The sequence below is a fragment of the Poecilia latipinna genome, unplaced genomic scaffold, assembly GCF_001443285.1.
Source record: "Poecilia latipinna isolate Pla-1442-1.1 unplaced genomic scaffold, P_latipinna-1.0 Scaffold411, whole genome shotgun sequence".
Lineage (NCBI taxonomy): Eukaryota > Metazoa > Chordata > Actinopteri > Cyprinodontiformes > Poeciliidae > Poecilia > Poecilia latipinna.
The window spans coordinates 383,899-405,870 of record NW_015113027.1 but is presented as its reverse complement, the minus strand read 5'-3'; the positions used below and the strand labels follow the sequence as shown (position 1 = coordinate 405,870).

At 40.7% G+C, this 21,972-nt stretch overlaps 2 protein-coding genes across 2 annotated transcripts in view; one reads left to right on the top strand and one right to left on the bottom strand.

Moving 5' to 3' along the window:
- Positions 1 to 5,232, top strand: part of sumf1 (sulfatase modifying factor 1) — a 10,507-nt gene extending 5,275 nt beyond the window's left edge. The window contains exons 4-9 of the mRNA XM_015037605.1: positions 2,005 to 2,087; positions 2,251 to 2,373; positions 2,458 to 2,572; positions 3,493 to 3,606; positions 3,700 to 3,759; positions 4,707 to 5,232. Coding sequence (XP_014893091.1) covers positions 2,005 to 2,087; positions 2,251 to 2,373; positions 2,458 to 2,572; positions 3,493 to 3,606; positions 3,700 to 3,759; positions 4,707 to 4,808 — 597 coding nt within the window. The 3' untranslated portion in view covers positions 4,809 to 5,232. The remainder of the gene's footprint in view (positions 1 to 2,004; positions 2,088 to 2,250; positions 2,374 to 2,457; positions 2,573 to 3,492; positions 3,607 to 3,699; positions 3,760 to 4,706) is intronic.
- Positions 5,233 to 6,814: 1,582 nt separating this feature from the next.
- Positions 6,815 to 21,275, bottom strand: LOC106950617 (leucine-rich repeat neuronal protein 1-like). Its single transcript, XM_015037603.1, has 2 exons — positions 20,986 to 21,275; positions 6,815 to 9,877 (listed from the first exon to the last, which is right to left on the bottom strand). Exon 2 carries the CDS (start codon positions 9,703 to 9,705, stop codon positions 7,561 to 7,563), a length of 2,145 nt encoding a protein of 714 aa, XP_014893089.1. The 5' UTR covers positions 9,706 to 9,877; positions 20,986 to 21,275; the 3' UTR covers positions 6,815 to 7,560.
- Positions 21,276 to 21,972: the final 697 nt, after the last annotated feature.

Genomic DNA, 21,972 nt, shown 5'->3' with positions numbered 1-21,972 from the left:
ATTTTGTGCAAAGAACATAGAAATGACAAGGAGAGGAGTTGGAGCCAAATTGCAGCTTATCAACTGCTAGTGACATAAATAGGTTATAATGATTTTCATTCAGTCAGGACTTTACGCTGACTCTATGCATAACAGGTAGATTCTAGTAAAGCATTGATTAATGCCTCATATTAAAATTAGTTAACTGGACTTGCAGCCATTATTTTGTGCCCATTGTTGGACACGGCACGATCGAACCCGATTGAACTGTTGTACCTAGGATTCCTGTCGGCTAATGTGTCTCTCAGGTTTTGAAATTATGGGCCGATCTCGTGTCGTGTGCGCTGGACACTACACTAAGGAAATGAGGATGGGAGAGCACCGGAGCTCAGCCTTTTTTCATTCAGTGTTATCAATAGAAAGAAAAAAAGGCAGGGTATAGGATATATAGATATTAGATGCTCACAACTTCCTGAGACGACTCCTTCCAATTAACAATGTTTGTCCCCTTACAGATTTCTAATGTTTTTGCTTCTTTGTTTTTTGTCACATGTAAATGTTTCAGATCATCACAAAAATCTTTGAAGAAAAAGATAACGTGGGAAAAACAGTAAGATAAAAGAAACCCTAATTAGCATTATCTTCATTTACAATAGCTAGTAATGAGGTTTTTAAAAAATTTTTTTTTTTTGAAGTTTGTAAAAAGTTTGGGCTCATCTTTGCAGAATTATTTTTAAATGAGCCACACAGTCAGATTTAAGTCCAGGCTTTGACAAGCCAAAACTTTCATTTTCCATTTTGCTAGCGTTCTTTTATTGAAACATTGTGTTGGTTTTACTCCATGTATAAAAAACGACCGCACCCCTTCCACAAGTTTCACTCTGAACTCCTCATTCCTCTGAATAATTTTCCAGGAGTCTTGGAGATCAGTTAGATATTTTTTGGTAAATGTAAAATAGACCTTATGTTCAGCAGTAGTTCTCGGCATCAAACTATTTCATAGATGCCATTTTATCTCAGTTTTTTTTTTTTTTTTTCTTATTTTTATATCATGAACACTGAACTTAGCCAGGGTGGGTCTCCTGGGTGGGTCATCAGTGCCGTCTTGGAGTTGTTTTGGCTCACCAGCCAATCCTGGGAAGGTTTATCACTGTTACATATTTTCTTAATTTGTGAACAATGGCTTTCACTGTGGTTCATTTGGGGTCTCAAGCCATTACAAATGGCTGTGTAATTTTTCCCAGACCAATAAATGTCAGTGACTTTTTTTTTCATTTGTTCTTTAATTCCTTCAGGTGTTTCAGTTTGAGATCATTTAATCTGCATCATGCTGTTGCAGCATCACCCATTCACTAAACCATGGGTAGGACAAATTAAAATGTAAGGTAGGGAAGAACTAGAATAATATACTTTAAAGCCAAAAGCTAAATAAAATCTTAAATCGACATCTGTTCGTTCATAAGGACAATGTATAAAGGTTGTATTAGAAACCAGAAACCGTTTGCACCTTTATGACAGTGGAAAAACTAGAACCTCAGATGAAATGTCCTGTCTTTCAAACATCTTTCATTGTTGCGTAGCTTTGTTCACAATGTTCTAACTTTGGAAGGTGTTTTCCCGACTGTAACTCATCCACAGTTTAATTTCCTGCTGGTCCACATTCAGGTAATAGTTTTTATGACTTTAAGTAGGCAGGAGGACACACTCCATGTTCCTGCTGTGAGAGATATTTCAGAAGGTTTACATGTTAGCTGTAGGAGGCCTCAGTCCAGCGGGGCTCTCGAAGACAAAAGCCAGACAGTCGCGTATTTACTTCTTCGTCCTGTGCAGCCTGATCGTAAGGCTGAGGCGATACTGGGGGCACACCGGCGGCGCACCGCTGCAAACCAGTACAGACATTTGTACTCTGCAAAGACAGTTCCTGACATACTTTGCCAGGATTTCATGAGCAGAAAAAAAAGTCAAAGAGCTAATGGATGAAAGATGTTTAACCAGTTACGACTGTTATCATCTCTTTGCTGTCAGGTGGCTGCTGCCCCCTGGTGGCTCCCAGTCAAAGGGGCCAACTGGAATCATCCTGAGGGCCAAGACTCGAACATCACAGACAGGTAGCCAAAACGTTGCTGGGTGCCTGATAAAATAACATTTCAATGCACAGACCCTCAATCTGAAAACACATTATTTTAATGATTTTTTTTTTTTTTTTCATTTAATGGGGTCTGAGTAACAATCAATGAAAATATACTTGGAAAACACACCTGTTTTCTGCAGACTGGATCATCCAGTCGTACACGTCTCTTGGGCTGACGCCGTCGCCTTCTGCTCTTGGGCCAACAAGAGACTCCCTACTGAGGCTGAGTGGGAGTACGCCTGCAGGGGGGGCTTGCGAGACAGGTGGGACGTGAGTTCTGACTGTACAGTTACGCATGCATTACTGTGTCTGAAATTAACCTGCTGGTGCACTTTATCTCCTCTCAGACTTTACCCATGGGGGAATAAACTGAACCCAAAGGGACAACATTACGCCAACTTGTGGCAAGGGGATTTTCCCGTGCACAACTCCGGAGAGGACGGATACGTCAAAACGTCTCCTGTAAGTGGGACAAGAGGTGAAGGGGAAAGTTTTTTTGTAGTCGTGGGCGTGACAAATATTTCATATTCCAGACTAGGTAGGAGAAGACTCTGTCTCAGGAATATACTCCAGTTACAAATTTACTCCAACGCCTCAAAGTTTTCAGGACGAAGGCAAATTCCTTTACGATGTAAAACTGATTTATATCTTCTCTAGTAGGGGAGAAGACAGATCTTATACCTTAGACCTTCAAAATTCATCTTATTAGAACAATTATTGATTAGTTGTCTGGCAAGGGCAAATGTGAGTTAGACATATCAAACAAATATCTACATAAAATTTAGATCGATAAACCTTTTAATTGGTGCTGGACGAATACCCAAAATAACTCTGAATAAGTTTGCTCTGTACTTCAATAATTTGATTCGGGCATTGTTTCAAAATTAGACCACTCATTTCTCAAAAGAAAAAAAAAATTATCTGCAAACTTATGCTCTGGGTTGTTTAAGGAGGAACTTGAAAAAGTTGCATCATTGCAACTTGCAAGTTCTGCGTGTGAGATTTATTGTAAGATAACCAAATATGGCAATATGGAGTGGTGAACAATGTTTCTTAAGCCTAGCTACTTGAGCTTGAACACAGAAGTTAAAACATGCATGCTTTTAGGAGCACATTTAATTCTTTTCTGATTAGTTGAGTAGCATCGATACCAACAAAATAACTAAATTCTGCAAAGAAGCTGTTGCTATGTACAGAATATTGTTCTTAAATATAGTCTGGATTTACATTTTAATTTATTAGTCTGAGATTTTGACAGGAGGAAATGGGAAATTAGCTCACCTGCAGAAAACCTGTGCGGAAAAAGTTACAAGAAGATACTTTGCCATACTTGTGCCTTTTTTTCAAAAATCGCATATTTTCTGCACATCCATATTTTACAGGTTATGTCTTTTCCTGCCAACTCGTTCGGTCTACATGATATGGTGGGGAATGTTTGGGAGTGGACCTCAGACTGGTGGACCGTTCACCACACCACAGACCACCAACACAATCCGGTAAAAGCAAAAGTGTGCATTTTCTCTAGTTTACTGTCATGAGTTCAGTTTTGGAAGACATTAGCGACAACAATACCTTGACTTGTCTTTCAGACCGGTCCCCCTTCAGGCAAAGACAAGGTGAAAAAAGGAGGGTCATACATGTGCCACAAGGTAAAGATGGCAAACTATATATGTAATTATTATTGTTCTGTCTTATACTTTCTTAACTTGGACATTATAAATGCTGGCCCTTCCAGATTTATTCTGATTGTACATTTTTGTCTTTTTTTAAATGTCACAGATATTTATGCAAATTTCATCAGTTTGCTGCATATTTTGGAAAGATTAATTCAATTTCAGCATCTGCACCAGGCCTGGTTACTGACTGAGTTGCACAGTGAAGACTTGGACTTGATACTGTGCAGTCCTGCTTTGCAGCTATTATCTCTTCCTTGTTGTTAACAAAGGGGGGGAAATCCAGCTTGGTCTTTCTTCCTGGTGTGTAGGGTTTGATGCTGCTAGCTGCTGTGTAACCTGTTCTCCTGCTTATTCAGACAACCTTTTCATTTTGAGTTTAAAGTATATTGATGTATAAATTTAGTGAAATTATATAAAAAATACTAAAAGCTAAACAGAGAGTATTTGAACATTACTGAAACAGTGTATCCTGAAAGCTAACCAGGTTTGTAAAGTTTACCCTTTATTTCACGGAGATGAGAGAAGGTCAGATGTTAAATTAGATGAATGGTTATGCAAACGATTGTCCTCACATCTATGATCAACCTAGCAGGATGTTGCCGCTATTTAAATGAACGTTAACTTCCAATAAATACATGATGAATTATGTATTGTCAAAGTTATGAAATCCATGTTTAGATTCGACAGCACTGGATGCAATGGGACTGTAGTTGTGTAATAAAAATTCACAGCACATATTTCTGCTTGTTTTCTGCATGACATAAGCGAAAGAAAACAGTTTGTGCTCTAGAGTTGTGCAAAAAAAAAAAAAGTTGTGCAGAAGAAAATCAAAGAAGCAAGCCTAATTTAAAATCATCCCCACTGCAGTTTTAGGATTATAGTTTGACTGAGAGTAATCTTCTTTCCTCTCTCTCCGTCAGTCTTACTGCTACAGATACCGATGTGCGGCTCGGAGCCAGAACACCCCTGACAGCTCAGCCTCCAACCTGGGGTTCCGCTGTGTTTCTCAGGAGAAACAATAACCTGAGCTGCTTGTTTAATGAAGACTTCCCTGTTGTCTGTAACCCAAGTGTTTACTAGGATTTGAACTGGATGGTACAATTTTTTTTTTTTTTTTTTTTTGCTTCCATATTATTCTGACTTTAGAGTCAAAAAAGAAAATGTAGGAAATGTCCGGTTATTGTAAATATCCTATTTCACACTATGAGAGTGTTTTTCACTTTTTATAATAAAATATAAAAAGATGAGATTTGTAGTCTTTGTTATATCAGCTTCTTTTTATTATTATAGCTGCGTCGTTTTTTAAGTTTAGGACCATTTACAACAAAGACTACAACTTTGGTTTTGTTATGCTGCAATATGCTGTAAAATTAGTACAAGAACTTATTTTTTTGTCTCTTTCTAAGGTTTGCAAAGAGGTCATAATAAAAATTCTCATCAGAAAAATGACATTTTGTCTTGATTTTGGGTTTTGTAAGATTGTCCCTTTTTATGCATTACAAATATAAACCTTTAGGGGGCAGTAGCTCCACAGATGTATTTGCTGTTCCAACCACAAACTCAGCCGTCCAAATCTCCTGGACTGAGCAGCTAATTGTTAGAGCATTTTTAACATGCGGGTGCTTGATATTAAATTGAAATCAATGTTGTTGTTTTTTTATTATTTTAGCAAATCAGTTTAAATAAAATGTATGTACAGATACCTTACAACACAGCGATATGTGTGTGTATTCTTTATTTCTGTTTTTATTCTGATGACTATTGCTTACAGCTAATGCAAACAAAAAAGAAATCAGTTGCCCAGATAGTTGGACTGCTACATAAAACATGACTTTCTAAATTAAGACTCAGTCCAACATCAGAGCTTCACTGAACCAAGACATTTTGGAGAACTTCACTCAGAGAAGCTATTCTTAAATGTAATTTTTCAGCAGAGCGTGGGGCATCCAAAAGTACCAATACCTGACTAAGGTTATTAACGTGGAGGACGGGAAAAAAACTCATTTGAATCTATATAATATGGTCAAGAAGGAGCTGAGAGACACCAAAATAAAGCTGGCACTATAAACAAAGTGTTCGGTGCATATAATGTATGGTACATGGACGGGTTTCTTTGGGTAACATTTCATTTCAGTTTATCATGTGGAGAGGAAACCCTCCATCAGAACCAGGCTCAGTGTGAATCTGTCTCAACCAACTGAGTCTTTCAATGTTAAAATTTTTTGTTGTCTTATGTAAGACCTTTATTTTTTTATTTTTTTTATTAGCTGTAAGTTGTCAAAATGAACTGAAATAAAAGTTTTAAATATATCACTGCAATAAGTCAAAGTAATTAATTAATTTGACTTATTGAATGACTAAAAAGAGTGGTTTATCATTTAAATTTATTCAGACAAACATCAGCCTCAAACGCTTAGTAATTGGTGAACATGTCATTGTGACAAATATTCGTGAAAGTAATATCTCACACCTGTAATTATAATCAAGTTGTAAAGCGGTGCTAAATAGTGGATTAAGATATTTCTTGACATAAATAATTTAAAGTCTGCGGATCAAATTAGACTCTGACCCAAAATTTTCATATCAAAAAGTTGACAACAGCAGTGGATCTAAGGGTAACTTAGAGTGACCAGGGCGACTCATATTTTTGGCGTTAGGACCCACTCATGCACAATGGTTCTGTTAAGGATTCGAACACAGGGCCTTCTTGCTTCGTCCACTGCCGGCCATGTTGTGAGAAAGGCAACAGGGCAGCCCCTCCGATAGGTTTTTCCATCCTCTTTTCTTTTTTCCATACTTATCCACTTTCGAAGATACTATAGGAACCCTGACTGTCTGTGTAGCTGATCTATGTGCCGAACTGATATAGTTTGAGCTTTGACTATTAAAATGGATCAGTGTAGCAAGTAAAGTAGTTTCCTTCAGAGCAATAAAGAATCCTCCATAAAACCAAAAGCTACATTACAATGGGGAAACTTGGTGTTGGTGATCAGGTTGGGACAGAAAACTGGCAAAGAACTCCCAAACGTCTGCAAAAGACCAAAATCTTTATTTATCAGTAAGATTACATATTACATGTGGGGATGATAAACTAAGCAATTAGTAAACAAAAACTCTAGCCTAAAGCATAAGTAAATGGAGAATAATGTAAAAAAAAATTAATTCTAGTGCACCTTATTGAGAAAATTCCAAAAGAAACATTTATTTCTAGAATTATTAGTGTTACACTTTTAGCAAACTAAAGTCCTACTTTGTCACAGGGAAAATCAAAAGGTTCAAATTCATAGTTGATACAACATTACTGCACAACCGCTAACATCAATTAGACAGTTTACCGAGTCTAAACCCTGCAGTCAGCTTTTAATTGAAGTTCTCACAAACCTCTTTATCTATCAGTGCACAACAGATTAACCGTTTTACAAAACAAGAAAATAACAACTTATTCCTACAAATAGCTCAACCCCCTGCTGCTGTATGATCAACTCAAAAACAATGTGAGTCCAAAATGCACCACGGAAACAGAGCAGAGCAACTAAGACAACCTGGAGGCTAAATACAGCTGCCGTCTTGGAGAGTAAAGAACAAAGTGATATAGATTCAAACAAAGGCGATACGCTATACTAATATAAATCCTTCACTCGATCACTCTGCCTCTTAATAGCAAAGCCAAAAATACAAAAAACACTTGCAACCTTATTTTACTTTTGCACCAAAATGGCAAAAGAGTGTCTTATTGTGCTGCTAGAGAGGCGCTGAGCCTCATTAAGAATACCCTCACCACATATAATAACTGCGTGTGGTGTCGACAGGGGACGGTTTCCCCTCTGTGCTGTCTTTGTCCTTCTCTCCATCAGCCTCCCACAGGTTAATGAGTGGAGGGTAGAGCTCGTTAAGAGGGATGGAAGAGGTCTTCAGCATGTACTTCTTCAGCGAGTGGTGGTAGTTTTTCCTCTTCCACCTGCGGGCCACGTAGACACCCACAGTGGCAAGGCTGAGGAAGGCCAGGGCCGTCGACATGACCGCCAGCACAGCCATGCTCGGGTGCTGGTCCGACAGGTCCAGTGCAAAGGTGGTGCCCTGTGTTGTGACATTGACGCAGGACTTGTGTGTCTGCAAGTGGATGTTGGAAACCGTGAGGCATACCTCATACTCCGTGGCAGGCTGAAGGTGTGTGAGATTGTACTCGTGGACGTCTACGGGCACGCGGGCTGTGTACGTGATGTGGGGGTTGTCAATTTTCATGGTGGCAGAGGCCCATTTCAGGTTGGAGGACAGGACGTTTGAGTTGACTTTCCAGGAGACCAGAATTGAATGGGACTCCGTCTGCTTGACGTAGATCTTCATCACCTGAGTGCTGTCGAGCAGGGTCCCGTTTACGCGGATTGTGGAGACCCACGTGTCGGCACCTTCTGGGTTCTGTGCCACGCAGGTGTACCGGCCGGAGTCTTCCACCTGCACGTGAGACAGCCGGAGAGTCCCCTCGCTGCTTAGGTGGTACCGCTCTGACACGGTGTCGGTTGTGATTTTGGCACCAAGAGGGGTCACCCAGTAAATTTCAGGTTCTGGTTCAGCCATAGCCCGACAGTCTAAGCTGACACTCATTCCTAGCTCGAGGTTCAGGTGGCTGGGGAAAGTGTCATGGGAAATGAGGGGAAGGCACTGCTCTGTGGAGTCCAGCAGCCTTAACTCTCGGACTTGTTGGCCTCTGAGTTCTGTTGGGGTTGTGCAGAGCATGGCCAGAGGCTCCATGAACCGCACTGTGGACCTGTTCGAACTCATCCACTGAATCACACAGTCGCAGCGCAGTGGATTGCTGTGAATGCTGACCTCCCGCAGGTTTGGCAGCACCTCCACAATGTGCTGATAAAGGGCAGTCAGGGCATTATTGTTGAGCATCAGACTCTCCAAAGAGGGCATGTCTCTAAATGCTAATCTGTGGATATAAGAAAGCTTTGGGTTGTTGGTAGCCTCTAGTTTCGTCAGTTCTGGCAGGTTGTCCAAAGCGTAGCGATCAATGGACACTAACTCCATCATGTTGTTGATGCCCAGCTCCTTAAGGTTTAGCATGTTTCTGAAGTCTCCTTCCTGAATTTTTTTAACCGGATTTTTGTTCAAATCCAGGAATTTCAAGTTGGGAACTTTTTGCAGGGCCAATTGGGGGATTCTGACCAGTTTGTTGTCATAGAATGATATGCTCTCCAAATTGTCCAAGCCCACAAATGCATTTGGTGGAACATCAGTGAGGTCCATCCCAGCCAGAACCAGACTTCTCAGCCTTCCCAGTGGCGTAAAGTTCATATCCAGAAGGCCAATAACTGGGTTTTCCCCAATCATGAGGATCTCAAGGTTAGGAGTTTCCTCAAACCAGCGGTTGTCTATCACGTGGAGCCTGTTTGAGTTGAGGTGGAGCCGCAACAGACTGCGTAGACCTGAAAATGCATAGGGGGAGATGGAGCTTATCTGGTTGTGGTTAATGTAGAGTTCCTGGAGGCTGGAGAGGTTTCCCAAGCAGTGATCTGGCAACTCTTTGATCTGGTTCTCCTCCAGATGCAGAGTGGTCAGATGATTCATGTTTCTCAGACCCACAGCTTCAACATTGGTAAAGTTGTTCTGGGACAGATCCAGCTCCGTCAGGTTCACCAGGACCTGCAGCTCTCCACTGGTGCGAGAGATGACGTTGCTTTGCAGCAGTAACACCTGCGTGTCTGCTGACAGGTTTGTGGGGATGTGCGTCAGTCTCAAGTCATTGCAGTCCACTGTCGTTGCCTCCTTGTATGTTGACTGGGGGGTAAACCAGGGGCGGATCTCGCACACACACAAACGTGGGCATTCTTTGCTGCGCACTGGTGACAGACAAGCAAGAAGAAATCCCATGCACAGCAAGACCGGAGGTGGCCAAAGCTGAGAGCCGACTGCCATGTTGGCTACTCTCTCTAAGACGGCTTAGTAGAGAAGCAGTGTTTGCAAGAAGGGTATGAAGGAACGCCTCACAAACATCAGTGTACTTTGCTGCTGTTATAGTTGCTGTAGGTTCAGAATGATGATTCCTGAGCCAGATGGACGATTTGGTAAAGAAAGGTCACTCCTAACCCTAAAAAAGAGAAGAAAGCAAAAATAAAGTGACAGCAATAAAACAGATTATATAAAGTAAAAATCTAAGAAAGCATGAGTTGAATATTCATTATGTCTTACCACAGCTTTGGTTTTACCATCTTCTATTTACCTAACGTAATGAGGCAGTGCATATCTAGCATTGGTTGTGTTTGACAGTATCCAAGATAATCTGTTTAATTTTAGCTTCCTTGATGAGTTTGCCTTCTTGGGGATTCAGAACAAGTTTTTTTTTCCTCTCTCTCTCTCTCTCTCTAGTTTGATTTGATTGTATTCATACCAGCTTTGTATCAGTGATCTGCTTAAACAAGTGTGTGTGTGTGTATGTGTGTGTGTGTGCGTGCGTGCGTGCATGCGTGCGTGCCTGTGTGTGTGTGTGTGTGTGTGTGTGTGTGTGTGCGTGCGGGGAACACAGCCTGCAGCCCTGGCTGTGACCCCATTATGCAACAAGCTTAAAAAGCAGGGGGTTTGGGGACTTTTAATCAACCACAGCCACATAGATGTGGTTGTGGTTGATTAGGAGAAAGGCAGAGATTTGTGAAATAAATATCTCTTTACCAGTTTATGACATCACCTATTGCCCTTTGGGTGCTTGTTCAGGTTCTAAAATAAGGAGAAGTGAAAATGATGCAACATTGCAGCCATTATTCCTCAGAGATGTTTTTCTAATCCTACATTTCTGTGTTCATTTGTCAGTACTACACTACCTAGATCTGTCAAGGGGTAGGATAGGGTACCTTCGGCTGAAGAAATGTTTGCTTAAAGGACATAAAACATACATATCTGTGGATCTTATTTCCACAATTAATTCTTCATTTACTATGTTGCAAAAGTATAAATACCTCTTAAAGTTTCTCACATTTTGTCATGCTGCAACCAAAATCTTATGACCGACACAAAGCTACCATTGCATAATAAAGTGGAAGAAAAAGAAAAAAGATCTTAAAAATAAGCACATATGAAAAGGTTTTAGGCATTTATATTCAAACCCCTTTAGTCTGACGCCTCCAAGTAAAAAATCCAGTCCAGTGCAATGAATGGCCTTAGGATTTAATCTAAATTGTAAATTTTATCAGTGCATGTGTAATTTTATATTAGTATAAATCTAGGTGTTCTGCAGGGGTATCAGAAGGTCAAGGAGTTGCAGAGAACTTTCTAATGCTGCATAAAACAGCATCACAACCTTTAAAAATCTCTCTTTGACGAAACTATAATCCCGACCTGACTGTCACGCTATGGCGGCTGTACCCACGGTGTTACTCAGGTCCAGTGTTTGAGAGCTGCTGTACTGCAGCTTTAAATGTGCCCCTTCTCTAACTCTCCTGAATCAAATAAAGGCACGTCAGGAGGCCTTTGCAGAGCTGAATGACATACTGATGAGGGAATTCAGCAACTTGATGCAGCTGTGTTGTGGCACCCCTGTGCTATGGAGATGATTTTCTTCAGCAGGAGATGAGGAAGTAAAACTCTGTTGCAAGACTTGAGTCTTGATGCTTTTAGATCTTCTGCATCCAGGCTGACTGAAACTGACCTTTTCCAAAAGAAAAATGTTCAAAGGTTCCACTGTAGGTGTGCGTGGTTAGAACAGATGCAACCCCCCCAATAAATGTGCAACTGTAACTATCCAAAAACCTTCCTTTGAGGTGTATACTTTTAAGATTCCCTTTTCCTCCGACTTGACAAGCATCAGCTGCTCTGTGTTAGAATATCACATAAAATCCCTAAGAATACAGTGAAGTTTTTGGTTGTAATGTGACAAAAAGGGGGTGTGAATACTTTGGTAAGGCACGATGTAGGGTTATGTTTGCGTGTCTTCACGATACACCACCCCTCCAAAATGTAATAGATCTCCCCCAGAGATCTCCCGAAAATACAGAAAACTTTCAAGAGTAACAAAAATTTTCCACAAAATGTTGTGGAGTAACAGACGGTTGGCTCAGCTCGTAGCACCTTGGGATGGAGCGAGTGGGTGAAGAAGACTAAAAATAATTTGGTGACTGCTGCTCTACGGAGAAACAGGACTGAGCACAGCAAGTCATCATCTCTTTCTGTCGGAAAAGCAGTCAGTTATGGAGAGGTCAACGAGATTCTGATATCTCCATTTGTCAAGAAACAAGTTGCTAACGTCCATTACCAACATGACAACAAGGAGGGTCTGGGTGCAGCACACGTCCTAAACCTCAGTTAGCAGCTTTCTTTTTTTTTATTTTTTATGTTACACAATGGTAAGTCAAAATCGCTGCTGAGCAATCTGACACCAAAGTTATGGCTTGATCTGGCTGGGCCACATTACTGAGGGTGTTGGTTCTTAAAAGCCCAGAAAACACCTGAAGTCCTGCGATCATGACTGAAGACATGATTGTCTTCAGTTAACTCAGATGCTCGTCATTACGCCCAGTTACTATCTCTTACCCCCTACCTACTGGCCATCTGTCAGTTTCTACCAGCCATTCGATGTTTCATTACTGCTTTGACAGCTGGTGCTTTAAAGTAATTTCCCATGATCTAATCATAGTCTACCATAGAGAAATTTAATTATGCCACCTGAATGACTATTATCCAGCAGCAGCGGATTATTTTGCTTGAAACAAGAGTCATATTTTAACACGCCTGAAGGCGGATTTAGAAGCAAAAACGCATATAAACACTGTGAAATACAAAGTTTCAAGAAAATAAAAATACAATTAGATTAAATCATACGAATGCTTCAATGACTATGCTTCTCCATCATTTATGAAAAATACATAACTGCAAAGAGAAATCAACTATCAGGAGAATGTCGATTATAGCTTCCCGTCAAAAGCTCTCACTGATATTCTGAAGAGGATCCATGTGCTCTGGAGTGATTTATTGGCTGCTCTTCACAAACGGTTCTCCTGCACATTTGAATGAACAGATGTCCAAAAGCAGCCCGAGAGTTACACAAAGGAACAACACTTTCTCTACAGAAAAATGTTGCCATGGTAAAACAACCAGCACAAATGTTTGGATCTTATTTTAGCTGTGCTGCCGTTTTTCTGAGTGAGACTGATGCCTGCTGTCGGCGGCTGGACTCTGCAGAGACCCGGTCACAAACAAACTGAGCTAATTCCCTCAGTAGGACTTAAAGGCACCAACGGAGACCTTCGGCTCCTCTTTCTTTCTCTGTCGGGTTTTTGATTAAGAATTATTTCTTCCGACGTACCACCCACCTCTGTTTTAATTACCCATCATCCAGTTTTCCAGATGATCCAGCCATGTTTTATTTATCTTAATTACCCATAAAAATAGCGCTTTCATACGCAATTTTTCCCCGTTCAGATGACTTTATCTCGTCCTCTCTTCCTGCATTTGTTGCGCTGCTCAGATATTAAATCCGGAGAGGCAGGCGGATTAATCCCCGCTTTCAATCGGAAGCAATAAAACTCAGACACCTGGCAGCAGGTTCTTTTGGCAGGCTGGTGTAACTGTGGGGGTCTGCATCTGCTCCCAGGGATCCCTCGCTGTGCTATGTTTTGACCTTATTGACTGCAGGAAGGTTTGCTTAGCACATATGGTTGTTTTCACTGAGGGGCTGTTTGATAATAACTGCAGTGCACAAATTCTCTCTCAGATGCCCTCCTGTGCACACTTAGACACCACAGACAGCTCCGCTGAGAGTGGCTCCCTGCCTCTACATTACCTTTGGCTTACAAAATCACAAAAGACTCCCTACATCTTTACAAATTCAGTGAACATGGACGGTACATTTATAAACTCGAAGGAAGGTTACTAGGAGGAATAGTACTGGAGTCACACCAGATATGTTCCAGCACAGGAATCAGGGAAATCTGCATCATCTTTCATCTCGTGCACATTATGTTGGCATCAACACGACACGGTTATCTACACTTCTCAAGAAGTACGCTGCCTTCTCTGAGTCACTTTGGCATGCAACTGCACACAGAATCCTTTAAAAAAAAAAAATCCTCCAACAGTTCCTGTCGGTATTATCCAGTTGACAGTGCGAGCAGGAAGCTCAGCAGAAGATTTATCTCCTTTTCTCACCAAATCCACAAGAAGTTTAACTCTACAAATACATTATCCATGGTAGAGTTTGCATGTATCTGTCTACAGCTACTTCTACACAATGTCAAGCAGAAGTATTAATGCATTTTTCTATTCTGTCACAAACTTCTACTGATGCCATAAGAATCTGAAAATATTTTATGTGCATTTGTGTTCAAACGTTCGGAGTCAAAAGTTCAGTTCTGCAAAAACAGTTTCAAGTATTCATGAGCAGGTCTACATTTTTCTATTCTTAAAAATATAGTTAATGTTTAGTCTATCTGAATGGAAATTGTCTGTGGTAATCAATTTTCAATTCTGGCCACAGATTCTGATTTAGGTTTAGGTCTAGACTTTGACTGGGCCATTCTAACCAATGAACATGCATCGATCTAAATCACGTCACTGAGCTCCATCCATTTTACGTCAAATTTGATCAGATTTTCTTATACTTCTGAAAAAAAACCACCCTCCCATTGTGATGGTGTCTTCAGTGTTAGGAGCAGTTTTAGCTTTCATGCTGAGTGTTTTGGCCTTTAGTCTCATGTGAACAGATAAACCTTCTCTTACATGTTTGTTTTTTGTGAAAACGCAAACTTTTTAAGAGTTTGTTCTTACTTGCTGTTTCATAAAAAGTCAGATTTGTGGAGTGCACAACTAAAGGTCCTGTTGTCAGATTCCTCCATCATCACCCCCACTGGATGCTTGGCTGGTTCTCAGTAGGTCGAATGGTTGTATGGAAATCCAAAAGTTGGGGGAATAAATTCCGGTTTCCACTTCCCCCCATCTTTGTGTAGCCCTGGGCAGGACACTGTACCCCATGTTGCAAACTGATCTTTGTATTAGTGCATAAACGTGTGTTGTGACTGTGAATGGCTGAATTACTCTGATAAAGTCAAAGTAACGACTTAAGTGGTTGTTATTACAAGAAAAGCAGTTCAGTTTGTTTACCATTTATGCTAACTTTCTCCAGCCTGTCAGTTCAGGTTTTGGTAGGTTTGGAGATGTGCTGCGTTTATTTAGACAAGATTGTATGGCTTTACCTTAAAACTTCTCCACAACATTTTATCTGATCTGTTTGACATGTCTCTTTGTCTTTGTGATGCCGGTTGATCACAAATGTTCTCAAGTAAAACACTGAGAGCCACCTGTTCACTAATTAGATAAATAATAACTTTTATTAATTGCACTCAGTTTTATTTAGGGGCCTCAGAGTAGAGTAGCGAACTACAAATGAGCTCCATAACTTTCACATTTATATTTGTAAAAATGTAAAAAAAAAAAAAACAAAAAAAAAAACGCGATACTTTCCTTCAAGCTTAAAAAAAAAAAAAAAATCAGTTTGTCTTTGCAATATGACAAATTAAGTCCAAAGTGTGTGAATAATCTTCCGCGGTTCTTTGCAGGTAATATTTGTGCTCAGTTCAAGCCTGCTGCCATGCTGATGCAACGAGGTTCATAACAAGGACAGCAGAATGCGATTGCGGGAGACGCTAATGAGGCCTGTCTGCTTCATAACATGCTACATACATAACACAGTTATCAGGCAACGGGGCGACTCAGAGAGCAGGAGCAATCAGAGAGACTGGAGAAGCTCTGGACCTGCTGTCCGATCCAGAAGCACGTCTGTTCAGACTGTAGGGTCAGAGTAGAAAAACCTTCTGTGCGGAGCCCAGACACAACACAGCAACAATCAAACTACACCAACACAGGCAGGGGAGCCCTGGGATGATGGCACTTAATATTCCTCACAGGAGGAGCAAGCTTTCTCCCATCTGTTTCTGGGGTTTGTTGTCATACTGGGTGCTAAGTGAAAGTGAATCAGCAGCTCCCAGGCATGACATTGTCATGGTAACAGCTATGCCACGGGCTTTAATGTTTGGTAACCAAATAAGAAGCTGACACGAGGAGCTCATATGGTGCCATCACTTCTGCAAGAAGGTGACTTGCAGCAGAACTGAAGCAAAACACATCGAAACCCAAACCAGTAAATGTCGCAGGATCTTTCAGAAGGCGCCATATTTTTCAGCTGCAGTTACATGACAATAAATTACGGCGAAGAAGTAAAACAAGACATTCCATGATGTTCCTTCCCGCCCTGCCCGGGCAGTAGCCTGCTTCTGCTCCATTAGTATGCAGGCGTCTCACTTCACATCACAGACGGCTTTGCTGCAGCTGCTGATAGCGGAGGCACAAAGCCGAGGAGGAGGAGACGGACGTGTGTCCACTCTGTCAGAAAAAAAAAAAAGAAGGAGAAGGATGGAGAGCTCTATTTCAGCCGGAAGGTCGCGAGAACGAAAGTGATTAACTGAAGGAAGAACGACAAAGAAAGTCCTCTAGCTGTATTTGTAGTGAAAGGGAACAAATTATCCCGCAAACTTGAACAAAGCCTGTCAAGACTCCGCTGAGGTTTAAAAGTTGCAGGGTAGCAAATTGTCTCAGGATTTTCTATTTACTGCAAATCCATATGGTCGCCTTATTTCCCCGCGGATCCAAGATGGATCTTGACACAATTTTTCCTTCTCTGGCTTTAATCTTTTTTTTCTCTTCACTTTCTTGCCCTCATCCTCTCCATCCACTTTAAAGGTCCCTTTTCAGTCACAACGTCTGCGAATACTCAATATGTTGTCAGAGTTGCACTGATCAATCATGCTAGAGTGCCAGTTTCCAGTCTCTGGAGGAACCAGGCAGAGTTAGTATGCATCCATCCATCCATTTTCTTTACACCCTTGTCCCTCAGTGGGGTCGGGAGAGGTGCTGGTGCCCATCTCCAGCTAACGTTCCGGGCGAGAGGCGGGGTTCACCCTGGACAGGTCGCCAGTCTGTCGCAGGGGCAGAGTTAGTATGCATGGAGGTAATCAGCCAGTGTACAGTAGATCGTCCAAGAGCAATAACGCTTCTTGCTTTCTCATGACTTTCCTGCTTTTACCAAGCATTTTACTTCAGATGTAAAGCTTACCAATAAAGAAACTATCAAGTGATGTGTTTTTGTTGTCATTAACAAAAGCACAGTAACAAAAAAACAAAAAAAAACACGGGTATTAAAATATGGATTTCCATTTCTGGGTTTCACAAAATAAAACGTTTTTGAAAAGTACTCTCGCAGAAAAAAAAACGAATAAATTTGCTTTGATCACTTAACAAGAGGTGTACAGCAGTGACTTTTTTCAGACTTACACATAAGTTGTATTTCAGTTTCAAATCAACACATTTGGGCCACATGACCGTATTTTCAAAAAATTACCTATAATTGCGCATTATTCGTTGCCGCTATACATAATGCAAATAATTAATTTTGAAGGGGGAATTTGGTGAAAAAAGAAGATTTTGAAATCTATGTTTATTAACCCCACCAGTCACGATAGTGACTAAGAAATTTATGTAACTTTTAAGGACTCCAAAAAGCTTACTGATTAAATTTTCAGGTAATGTTCAGCAAATATTGAAAGTTTAGAGTGTTTGGATAATACTTATGCAGTATCACATGTTTAGAGTAAATTATCACATGACTAGAGCTGTTTATATCTTGGTTGCACCTTGGCGAGAGGAAGACTGCCACTAACCTCCCAAAGAAGAGGCTAGTAATGTATGTTTAGCCTAGGAGGTTGGAGTTTATCTTGGACCTGGTGGGCTGCCTGCTGGAACCCCCATTTTGTCTATCCGTCATTGTGACCTTGATCAAGACGACGATTCAACCGCCATGCCAGCCGGTGGCAGTCAGAGGAGCCGGTGGTGCCAGTGTATGACTGCCTTACTTCTGTCAAACTGTACCAGGGAAGCTGTAGCTACAATATAGTAGCCAACTGCTATCAGTGTGTGAATGTGTGTGTGAATGGGTGAATGTGAACTAACCCAAAATTGAAGAATATTAAAGTCACCAAATGGTGAGAAGGAGCCATACAACTCTCCTTTGATTCCAGGCCTTGGGGTCCGGTATCCTGTAACTTTCAGGTGTGTCCCTGGTCCAACACACCTGAATTATATGGATCACCTCCTCAGTATGCAGTCCAGTCATCCAGAGTTCTGCTAATCACCTGATTCAGGTGTGTTGCAGCAGAGACGGATGGAAAAGATGCATGACCCCGGCCCTCAATCCCTGGAGTGGGAGACCCCTAGATTAAGTCTATTACTGTATGATAGTGTGACTGACAGATGTTCATGCTTTTAAATAATATAAATGAAGGCCTCTACTATAGATGTTATCTTTATGACCTATGTTAATGTGATAACATGACACTACAACTGACTGAAGTTCAATATAATTATTAATAAACACTCAAGTATTCAAATTTACCTTGGTTTAGAATATATTGATAGTCAAATTTGTACTTTACGGAGCAAATGTTGCACTAAAGTAATACAGTGGCAAGGTATATTCAAATAAAGAAACAATATTCACATATTATGATCATGTCTATTTGGAAAAAGCACTTTTAGCTCATCTTAGTATTAGAACACCATATTATCCCACCGGTCACAATTGTGACCGAACATAAAACACACTTTTTTACATACTTTTCCACAATTTTTAAAATTATTTCCCTGATTAGTTCAAAGGGCTATCAATGACATCGGATTTTCATATTTACATGTTTGGGAAAAATGTGGGATTAAATGGGTTAAATAACTATATAGAGTAATTAAATGAATAAACAGAAAATGTGACAAACTATATGTAAAATTAGCTTGATTGACTTAACAGGATCAGTACTAGCCTTGACATCAGCTCATAACTGATCATCCATCTTTAAAACTTCATCAAAAATGTGCATTAGTCGTGCCTAAGATAAAACAATGCAATGCAGAAGAATTGCACAAAATCAGGAAACCATGTAAGTGCAATGATATTGTTGCATACTGGACTGAGGATTTCCGCTATGTTTAAGCCACATTTTAATAATCCCTGGTTGTCTTTTTTTTTTTTTTTAAATCACATTCTTGTCCTCACCACTTTGTGTGAGTGTCATCGTCTGAGCTACTATAAAATATACATCACGTGTGGGCAATGATGGCATTTAAAGTCTATCCAAGAAGCCAAAGATATTAAAACAAGCAGAACTTGCATGCATGTCACTTATATTAAAATGTCACATTCAAAACGGGTTATGATATTGCACCTATCGATGGTGTGATGTCAACTGAAATTCCTGCAATGCTTTTCAGCTCTATTTCTCTGGAGCAATTTTATAAAGGAAAATTTACAGTGGCAAAACTAACACAACCCAGAAGTATGGATTTGCACAGCGGGAGATACCAACATACCAAGTTTTGTTTTTAAAAGCACACTGAAGAAATCTGTGCAACTTCTGCTGCTTTGAGTGCGTTCATGCCGATGACATCACGAGAGGATCAAGAATCAAACTGTTAACTCACATTGGGAAAAAAAAAAGGCATGGTCAAAATACAAGTAAACACGGTTGATTGGGAAATTTAAGTTAAAACATGCAAACAAAGGGTAAACCCCCCCCCCCCCAAAAACAAGAACAATATAAATGCACGTGCTCTGTTGCCTTTTGTGATGTCACCACAGGCATATGTGCATGTGTGATTGTTTGTGTAGAAGTAGATTTTATAAACAATATTTCTTAACAAACAGAAAAAAGAAGAATATGCCATATGGTTTCGAATCTGCTGAAATGTAGCAAGAGTGACTTTGGTAGATTTTACTGAAGAGGTTTGATATTGCTAATCCTCAACTTGTAGAAGTCAATAAAACAAACAAACCAAAAAAAACAAAGAAACAGAAACGTCTCACTTATCGTTACAGAAACACAAACTTCTACATCGGTGACGACAACCTCACAACAACAAAAAAAAAAAAAAAAATAAAATAAAATAAATCAACCACATCCAAAATCACCCTCTCAGCTGGGGGGGAGGTCAGCCTGTTGCAGCCTGTCCTCTCCTCTGCTGTGGGAACCCAGACAGGAGAACGTGCTGCAGAGTTTGGCCTATTGCGCACAATGGCTCCGATCCAAAACTCACTCAGACACACCAGGTTGTGTCTTTGTTTGGGAATTTTCTCACACTCCTCCCCAAGCCCGGAGGAGCTACGTCACAGAACTGTGAGCTCTCAGCCTGGGGGAAGGTGGCAGAACCTTGTGAACTATTGTGAGTCTGGGCCACATGGGTGACATCTGCATCAGCTGTGTCCCTTTTACACACAAGGCAAAAAAAAAAAAAAAAAAAAGGGCAGGATGCAAAGTCGAACTCTTAGATGTGCTGGTCTGACACACCTACTCTTGACTATGTGGGAAAATAAACAGCTATGGTATTGATGTTAGTAACAGGTGCCTCTCGGTGAATTAGAACCAATCGAAGTCCTTTATAATGAAAAGTGGGAGCCACAGTATACAAACGTCTACATACATTTCTGTAAAACTTCTGCAGAATAAACAACATTTATGTTAAGTTTCTGCTCCCTCTTTGCCTCAGAATTTGACATCTGCTGACTTCTTTACTGAGAGGCAGGCACACAGATAAGCTGCTGCACAGCTGTTCCAGCAGAGCTCTGCACCGGGAACTGATGCTGTGGTTTATCTGCCTGGACCTAATGATCGTGAGCTGTGAGGAAACGCATTCTCACACTCTCATAATCTATCATTTGTTGTTTTTCTTTCTTTCTTTATGGCGAGCTCAACATTTTACACCCCAACGTAGCGCACCGATTTGCTCCACGTTTTTCTTTGTTTCCTTCTTTTCATCTCGGCACAACGAGAAATAAGAATCCACTACAGGGCGCAGCATGACTGCAAACTGTGTTCAAATTTACAAGAACAAACAGACGCACATGTTGCTGAGAAATTATGCGCAATTATACATGCTAAAAATGTTTTTTTTTTTTAATAAATAAATATAGACATTCGCTTTAAAACACAATGACTTATTGTTTGATTTCATCTTTGCTGATCAGTGCACTTATCCAAACGCATAAATCAAGTGTCTATCTTTTAAAAAAGGAAAAGAAAAGCCTCAGTACAGCAAGAGGAAATTCACAAACGCAGAAAATGTTCCGAACAAAAACATTTGAGCACATGCACAGAGCGAACAGATGGCACTCACCTGTGAAGCGCCGTATCCTCTGTAAATACGCAGGAATGCTGCAGGCTACTGTATGTGACACCAGTCAGCCTCCACGGCGTACGGAGGATGCGCGAAATGTGCAGTTGCTGGTTCGGAGAGTAAATAGTCGGGGTGGTTTAAAAAAAAAACAACAAAAAAAAACACACAACCCAAACAAAAAAAGAGAGAAAAAAAACTGTAAAAGTGGATGCAGCAAAATCCGTCCCACTTCAGGCACGATGTTGCAAACACAACGATGCCCCAGCAGTTTCCAGAAAAACGCACAGATGCCCACCCGCCCCACTTCCTTCTCCTCCTCCCTGCACGCCCACCCTGCGCAGGTCAGCTGGACTAAAAACCGCCTGACACTCGCTGCTAAGTCCGAACCTCACCATCTGTTGTGACACCGCTGCCATGGGAACAAAAGTCCCACCCTGTGGCGTTGCAATGAAGGAGTCAATGACTTTCTGAGCGCTCTGACAGGCTGACCCGGGTTCCGAGCTGCTCACTTTTAGGCTGGGTTCGCGCAGCGGGTCAACATCACTGACATGTTTTTTTTTTGTTTTGTTTTTTTTTGTCTTCGTTTTCCTTTAAGCTGGAAAGAGGACGCTGCGGAGGAGATCAACAGACATCTGGCGCCAAGAGGCCAAACGTGATCTAAATTTAATGACCTGCTATTTAATTATTCGTAATTATTATGGGATGGAATGGACTTCAAAGTGGATCTCATGCATATTTCTCACTCTACGAAGAACAGACACACGCACTCATTAGGACCTGGATTTAGATGGACTGCTTTCCCTCAGTGGCAACTTATCTGATTCCACAGGAATCTTACTCTTAAGTCAATACATGATTACCTTAAAAAAAAAAAAACACCTTTAAATACAGCATATAACTTCTATTATAAAATGTGCACAGGAAATTAAGAGTTATATCTCTTCTGTGCATATTTATATCTAAATTTACCATGCAGCACTTTGAACA